At 33.1% G+C, this 8749-nt stretch overlaps 1 protein-coding gene across 1 annotated transcript; it reads right to left on the reverse strand.

Annotated features, from left to right (window-relative positions):
* Positions 1 to 2017: 2017 nt before the first annotated feature.
* On the reverse strand, positions 2018 to 4262 carry LOC139873279 (basic leucine zipper 34-like). The gene is made up of 4 exons (XM_071861210.1): positions 3775 to 4262; positions 3456 to 3546; positions 3218 to 3344; positions 2018 to 2184 (listed from the first exon to the last, which is right to left on the reverse strand). The coding sequence occupies exons 1-4, from the start codon at positions 4260 to 4262 to the stop codon at positions 2018 to 2020; spliced, it is 873 nt and encodes a 290-aa protein (XP_071717311.1).
* Positions 4263 to 8749: the final 4487 nt, after the last annotated feature.

The following is an 8749-nucleotide window of genomic DNA, read 5'->3' on the forward strand; positions in this document are numbered from 1 at the left end:
CATGACATGAACCCTGCACCATGAGTTGGGTGGTTCTACACGCTTTCTGATAGCTTAGTGGTTGAGGTCTTCTCATATCCTGGTGCAGGAAAAAGGTCAGAAACGGTCACATGATAAATCAGTTAGAATGCATACAGTAAAAATACTCTTCATATCTGAACAATGAAAACTATATATGTTTGCCGGTTTAACCTTTATATATTTGTTGGAACATGCGGACCATAAGTGTTAGTGTTATTATAATTGTATTGAAGGGTATTGTTTATTGTTTGTGGTTTATATATATTCTTGTTCAACCATGTGTAGTGTGAACAATTGAGAATAAATAATAATGTAGTTGAGATAAAGAAAAAGGGAGAGCACATGCACATCTAGGAAGATGAACGTGAGATGATATTTAAGAGGTTTGCAAGAGTCCATTCCCTGAGACCTGTTTGCCCATCCCCATGTGGGAAATCTTACATTTCTTGTGGAAACCCACTCATATCAATCATTACATCAGAACATGATCCATCCACCTTCCAATTATTTGACCACAGGTGTTAGTGTGTGTTACTATATAATACTCCATCAAGGAGTAATTAATTAATAATAAGGAGTAAAGCTTGCAATATCAAGTTCTGGACATCTTAGTACCAATTTGATCCGTTGTTATTCATTCGCGTTGGGAGTCCCAAATGTCGATGCTTGAAAGCAACAATATCAATTTTACGAGGAACCAATGTTTGTTCCAAGGTTAACTAAGAGGTGGGACTAATTTGACTTTATTAGAACGGATTAGGATCTAGCATTGATCGATGGTCTTCACTACTCTTCACTAAGGACACCCTCGAGAATTCATAACCGACATATTTTATGGACGAAAAATTTAAGAAGTTGTGATTTGATTCTAAAGCTAAAGGGGGCTTATCCTAAAAGGTGAATTACGTCTATAAATAGCTTGCGGTTAAGGTTGTTGTAAACGAAAGGGTCCAAAGGGACATCTGAATCTGATATCCTAGCTCTCGGAGCATCATACCAAAAAAGGAAAGAATTCATTGCGACTTTGTTTCCCGACCCAAGCCAATTTTTTTGTTGAAAAATGTTTGAGATATGAACTTTGATCTTTTAAAAATTGTTCATAACTGCAAAATTTTGCCTTGAAAACACAAAGCATATGTCTACTTCCATTATTTAAGTAATGGAAGTAATAATACGTACAAATGATGAGGGTCATTGAAATAAATAATATACTGATGTCAAAAAATTAAAATCGCCGTTAAAAAAAAATTTAAGTAGTACTCCTTAAAAATGTGAATTTAACTACTTTTTAAGGGTTATATTAGTAGCAATTTTAATTTATTCCATTGATTCATTTAGCATTTAATACAAGCACTACGACCGCATTTAATAAAACAGAATGATTTAACGTTAGATGTTTCATAATCTGAGCGATTCAAAGTCTCCGAATAAACTTAGTTCCGAATGAAAATAAAATTACTTTATTAACGTATTAGATGAAAAAAAAATGTAATATACTTGTTTGTTAAGTGTTCTGGATATAATTTCAGAAGGATATTACATAATGCTTAATGGTTAAGAGAGTATTTTAACTTTGATTCATCACTGAATGTTGAATCATTCAGAGGTCAGAAACAAACGCAACCGAATGCTAAATGTTCTCATTGTTAAAACTTATATGTGACGAGAACACACATTTTGATCATTCTTTTTTTCCCAATATTTGTAAATAATTCCATAAATAAACTACTAAAACGTGCAAAATTAACAAATCATGGTGGCGATAAATTAATTACACTTTAATTAAATTGATAAAGATAAGAAAACAATCTTCATCGGGCAATGAGTCCATTTGCAGCCAGATCACATGATATTGGAATGGCCAGCAAGTTCATTAACAACATCCTGTTAATTAGCAAAGAAACAGTAACCGAGTCACAATACTTATGGTATTTAGACTTAAAATTAACACAATAATCTTACCGATTGATAATAATATAGATCAAAATGTGTGTTGCTAGTTGATCATAAGTTGCTCTTGGGTGTTAGCATGATCAGACATAGGGGAATCATGATGATGAGTAGTTGCAGTAATTGATCCATTTTCCATCTTCTTTTGCATGTTTTGTTGGTAATACATCTGTTTAAGCCTTTCTATTTCTCCTTTCAATGCCTCTTGATGAGCTGCATTTTATATATTCATTTACAAAACATAATAAGTATTTCAAATTTTACTTCTAAATATATAAATTCAAACCGATTTTTATGTTTTATTGTAAGTAACACATTGATTACCGACTACACTTACCATTAACATTAATTAATTTAACTCAGATTTGCATTAACCTTTTCATGTTTTGATAAAAGCAAAAATGTTCAAAAAGGAGGGAGTGTGACTAGAGGGTGCGTCTTGTGCGCAATTCACCCGTGACCAGGTCTCGCGCTTAGGGGGCTTGAGTACCCGAGGTTTACCCTCTATGAGAAAGCCAATATACTCGTTCATACGAGGATTTACTCGCTAATTCAAAAAAATATAAATATCTGTCTATGTATTTTTTTTTTTTTTGAAAGGCAAGCTTGCATCAGTCCGGACCGAAGCCTAGTCATCATTTGCACACACGCGCTTTCGGGCAGGAAACCCGAACCACACTCTGAGGATCCGACCCTTAAACCATCCCGAGGGGCAGGCAGGCCGGACCTTGGGTCGGTAAAACCTTCCCTTTGGGCCACCTTCAAGGAATATATTTCAATTCCTAGAGCGGGTGCAAACCCGAGACCTCTAGCCCTGCGAGTACACAAGTGTAACCGCGGTAACGCTGGACCGAAGATCCGTTGGTATCTGCCTATGTATATTAAATACACACAAGTTGATATGGTAGACTGTTTATTTAATAAAATATTGGATTGGATGGATTGGATATTGGATATGGAATCAAAATTGTATCATGGAGTAACATGCAATGCATGACAATATGCACTTTATAACTTCTATATCTATATAATATATTTATTTATATTATATATGTTTATATTATATAATTTATAATAATTTATATATTCCAAAACTTGGAAAACTAGAACAAGTTAAGTCATCATGTAAAAACATCATATTACTCCATTTAATATGGATAAACAGTTACTATTATTATATCTGCATTTTTATTATTGTAAAATCTAAAAATATAAATAATGAATGAAGATGATTGAATGTACATACCATCTTTGAAAATTTTGTCTTGAGCAAGAGCAGCAATTCTTTGTTTGAGGACACTATTGTCCACATTTAACACCAATCTTTGATGATCTAAATATGCTACCCTTGGTGACAGCACTGATACTTCTGCCTTCAATTTTAATATTTTATACCAATTACAATTATCATACATATATTCACAAGTTACAATTATGATTTATCATGGTAATTATATAAAACATGTCACAGAATTTATACATACCTGTAAAGAATTGACGCTGCGTTCTAGCTCTGATATATACTGCAATTTCCTCACTCGTGATCTCTGTGCAGATTGTCGATTTGCTAGAATTCTGTTTTTAAAATTTATAAAAAACTTTAATTCAGTCTCATAAAATTACGATCATGGGCTATGTTATACTTTTCACCTTAACCAACCAAGACTTTTTACCACTCAACCAAAGGTTCGGTGTTTATTTCTGCCATTAACTATAGTACACATACTCTTATGTATGACTAGCATCATCATAAATATTTTTCAATGTAAAAAAATCATATGTAATCTGAAAAATGTAAATTACCTTTTTATCCTTTTGGGATCAAAAATCTTGTCACTAGAATTATCCATAACCGTTGCATTGGGATTAAATTGTGTTTCTGATTTCCATGAACTCTCTTCCTCTTCAATCTGCTGTTGTTGTTCATTCAAACTATTATGATCCGAAGGTGACGAAGGGTTCGAGCACGAAACCGTGGGCCCCGTACCATTCTCATCATCAATAAACATGTTCATAAACTGCTCTTCATCAAAATCTGGAGCCCCACCATCACCATTTCTTGACCCTGATCTCCTGCAGTTATTGTTATCAGTCATCATTGGGATATCAAGGAAGGCTGCTGAGTCACTCATGGATCGACGGTGGGACCCACGTTTGGTTGATGAAAAGTCAAGGAAATCATCTACCCATGAAGGATCAGTGGTAGTATTAGTGTCGGCCGGTGGTGGTTTTTGGAGGTGGTGATAGTTTTCCGGCCAGGTTTGTGGGACTCTTGGAGGCAATTGTGCCATTTTTGATATTCTTACAGAACCAAAGAGAAGCAAGATACACTGAAAACACTATATATGAATGTATGTATAAGTTACATGACATGCTACAAATTTATTACATATATACTACTACTATACATTATACAGACACTAAAGGTTCCCCATGTGAATATGTTTTTTTAATCAAATATGCATATTATTGTTAATGGAAGTATATATAGATAGATATATTCTTCTAGCTTCTTACATTTTACAATCCCAAGATTATATCTTTTAGTTTAGGGATAATAAACCTTTATATATTAGGACTGCTATATGTGTAAATGCACATGCAATTTCATATTGAAAGTTTGTGTTACTTTGTTTGGATTGCTTTGACCTCAACATGGTATACAAAAAAAAAAAAACTTACGGGCATAGTTTAACGATTCTCTCATTTATTTTGTGTCATGGGATAGGGAGAGATCATGAGTTCGATTCTTAGGGATGACATGATTTTTTTAAAACAATTGAACACCAGTAATGGTGGTATATATTGACCATATAGGGAGATTTTATCGGATTCGTTCACGAACCTCTACCCAGGAACACTGCCCGAATGTATGTGTTCCTGGGTACCGTCGATCGAGTTCGGGTTTCCGCCCGAACGTGTGTGATACGTAGGGTGTATACGAGCCGAGCCGAGCCCGAGCCTGACTAGGCTCGAGCTCGGCACGTTCGAATTTTACTGAGCTCGAGCTCGGCTCGATTCGAGCCTTGAATATTAAGCTTGAGCTCGGCTCGTCTGATTTATGCAAGCTCGAGCTCGGCTAGTTTATTCAAAAATAGTACTTTTTAATTATTATTATTATTATTATTTATATTATTTAAATTATTGAACAACTTTATATTATATATGATTCAATTTACTTATTATATTGTGTATTTATATATAAAATAGTAACTATGTTGTAATTACTTACTATATTATTAATTTGAAATAATAAATAATGCATATGCATGAAAAGCTCGTTTAGGCTCGCGAGCCTGTTCGAGCTCGATATAAGAAGCTCGAGCTCGCCCTCGTTTAGTAATCGATCCTAAAAACATGTTCAAGATCGGGCTCGAGCTCGTTTAAGCTCGGCTCGAATCGAGTTTTTAACGAGTCGAGCTCGAGTAGCTCAGCTCATTTACAGCCCTAGTGATACGTGCAAATGATTAGGGTCATTGAAATAAATGATATATTGATGCCAAAAAAATCGCCATTAAAAAAAAAAACGTGTCCGGTATACAAGCGTACGAGTTTTTTACTACATTAAAATTAATTCGTGATATTCAAGAATTTATATATAGACAATATTTCTTTCTAACTTCCGGTGTGGAAGACTTTTTGATTCGACGGATCAACTCATCATCTTTCCATCGAGGCTGCATCACTGCACAATCCACATCCGAGCTACAACTGTATTTCAAATACCACTTGTTAGGACCGTTTTTAGCATAAAATGTCCAATATATAAGGCCATAAGTTTTTTTTTTTTTTTTTTTTTTTTTTTTTTGACAACTGTTAGGATCACCTAGGAGAACTTAACCATCTATGCGTTCATCTCCTAGTTATACACGCCCCTAACTGCGTGCCCAGGAGGAAACCCGCACCAATCTCATATAGGGCATGCACGGTAAAACCCCCCTCCTCTTTACCCCCCAACGCGATGTGAGAAAGGTGTCATGGGTGGAACTTCGTGATATGGTTGAAATTGTGGGTTAATATGTAGCCAACGGGGGTCGAGCTCCTGACCTCCCCTAAAGGAGTCAGGCCACCAACTGCTAGACCACATTATAGCTTCATAGTTTCTTAGTATCTATAAATTAATTGGTGATAAAATGATATTCCAAAGAACTTATATAAACATAATATTGCTTTCCAACTCCCGATATGAGACTTTGATTTGTATACAAGAAATTAATACATACATAAACATATATAATGATAACCATGCAGGCTTACCTAAGTGGCCACCGAGTTGCCCAATGAAACACACCACCTGAGTTCGAGTCCTGGTTAAGTCAAATCGTTCAGAAAGGGAGTGTGACCAGAGGGTGCTCGTAATGCGCGATTCACTCGGTACTAGATCTCGCACTAGGGCGCTTGATTACCGGTGGTTTATCCTCTATATGGGAGCCAATGTGTTCGTTCATAAGGGGTTTCTTCGCTAATAAAAAAACATATATAATAATGAAAAGGGCAAATTTCACTAAAAGGTAACATTTTTACCTCAATTTACTATTTCAGGTAATCTATGTTAATTTTAACGTTAAAATGATTGTTTTATCAAAAGTTAATCAAAAAGAGAATTATCGTTACTTTTAAGTTAGAACTTCGTCAAAAAATTAACGACACTTCATTTTTTTAAGTAAGTCATATGCAAGCTTGTTCATTGGCACTTACCTGAGAAAAAACGAACATATGCAAGCCTGATATTTGACAAATACACGTGCCGTAAATCTTCTACGATCATATTACGAACATAACGAAAATTAAATAAATATCCAGTTCGTAAAAATAATCATTCGCGAGGTCTTTTATATCCTCAGATAAGTTTCAATGATCATGTTTGAATATGATTTACTTAAAAATTTGAGTATCATTAATTTCTTGATGGAATCCTAACTTAAAAATAACGATAGCTCTATTTTTTTATTAAAATATGATAAAACAATTCTTTAAACGTCAAAATAAATATAGATTACCTAAAATGGGAAATTGAGTTAAACAGTTACCTTTTAATGAAATTTGCCCTAATTATTATACGTTAATTTTATATACAACAACAACAACAACAACAACATGCCCAATCCCAGATGCGTGAGGTATGAGGGAGGTGAGACGTAGACAATCCTTCCTCTATCCTAGAATAAAGAGAAATTATTTCTCCACCCCGCTCACAAGAGTAGAGAAAGTCTTCCCTCTCTCTGTTCGACGGATAAAGAGATTGCTTCCAAGAGGACATCCGGCCCAAAAAGTAGGAGAAAATAAAATAAAACAAAACAAAACAAACTAAAAATAAATAAAGTAAATAATTTAAATAAATAGAGATAAATAAATAAACAAACTAAAAATAAATAAAGTAAATAATTTAAATAAATAGAGATAAATAAATAAATAAAAGAATAAAATAGATATGTACATGATAAAAAGTAATAAAATCGAGACTCCATAAAAATGGTAGAAGCAAATTTCCATGGATTTTAAATCAAGCCTTGAGTTCAATTTAGCCTCTAAGCGGCAGTCAAGTCGCCAATAAATCGACGTTTGATGTTGCCTCATATAATAAGGCCGAATATATATATATATATATATATATATATATATATATATATATATATATATATATATATATAGTCATAATACTAAAAAACAAAAAAAATAAAATAAATAAAAATAAAATAAAATAAAAATAAATAAATAAATAAATAAATATATATATATATATATATATATATATATATATATATATGTGTGTGTGTGTGTGTGTGTGTGTGTGTGTGGAAACGTACCTTAGACTGCTGTGCGGAGCTCAAGACATATCGAGAAATGCTGCAATAAAATAACAATAAACATACATGACCACATACCAACAACCAGAAACACTCCTAAACATACATATCTACAGACATAAACCTACATACATACACACATACATATACATACATACATACATACATACATACATACATACATACATAAATCCGTACCTAAACAATACATAAAACACACACACACACATACATACATACATATATATATATATATATATATATATATATATATATATATATATATACACGGTTATCATCAAGAGGGAAACACTTTTTTGCGAGAAAGGGGAAGTTATCTTTTTATTTTTATTTCGCTTTTTTGAATATTTTTTCAAACATTAAGATCACATGAAAATATGAACATTTAAAAGAGACACTTTATGATGAATGTTATTATTTTGGCAAAAATACGCTCGAAGAAATAAATGATAACATACATAATGAGTAATGTTTTAATTAGAGTTTTTTTCATCGTTTTTTTCATCTTATGTGAAGTTTGTTTTTAAATTTAGCTCAATTTAGAGTTTATGGTGTGTTTGGGTGAAACTAGCTTGTAGTGGGAGTTGGAGCTGGTAGTTGAGGTGGAAGCTTGAGCTTATTTTTAAGCTAGAAGCCGGAGCTTATGTTTTACAAGTGTTTAGTAAAATAGCTGGAGCTTATGTATGTAAACTGACAAAAAAGGATAAAAAAATAAATGATAAATAATGATTTAGGGGTTAATAATGTAATTTACTTCTATAAAGTTCCTAACTTATTTTCATAAGCTACTTCAACTAACTTATTTTTTCAAAGCTTATTTTTTATAAGCTCTGGGTGGATACCAAACAAGGCTAGAAGCTGGAGCTTATGAAAAAAATAAGCTTAAGCTCCTAGAAGTTGTGTCGCCAAACACACCTTTAATGTTGGGTTTAGTCCCTAAACCCAAAACT

The sequence above is a fragment of the Rutidosis leptorrhynchoides genome, chromosome 10 (genome assembly GCF_046630445.1).
Source record: "Rutidosis leptorrhynchoides isolate AG116_Rl617_1_P2 chromosome 10, CSIRO_AGI_Rlap_v1, whole genome shotgun sequence".
In the NCBI taxonomy this organism is placed as follows: Eukaryota; Viridiplantae; Streptophyta; class Magnoliopsida; order Asterales; family Asteraceae; genus Rutidosis; species Rutidosis leptorrhynchoides.

Excerpts from the sequence above, each read along its gene's own strand:
- LOC139873279 (XM_071861210.1), bottom strand. The coding sequence starts at position 4,262 with ATGGCACAATTGCCTCCAAGAGTCCCACAAACCTGGCCGGAAAACTAT. Across the intron at positions 3,547-3,774 it reads GATCCCAAAAGGATAAAAAG|AATTCTAGCAAATCGACAAT; the intron begins GTAATTTACATT and ends TTTTAAAAACAG. Across the intron at positions 2,185-3,217 it reads AGACAAAATTTTCAAAGATG|CTCATCAAGAGGCATTGAAA; the intron begins GTATGTACATTC and ends TATAAAATGCAG.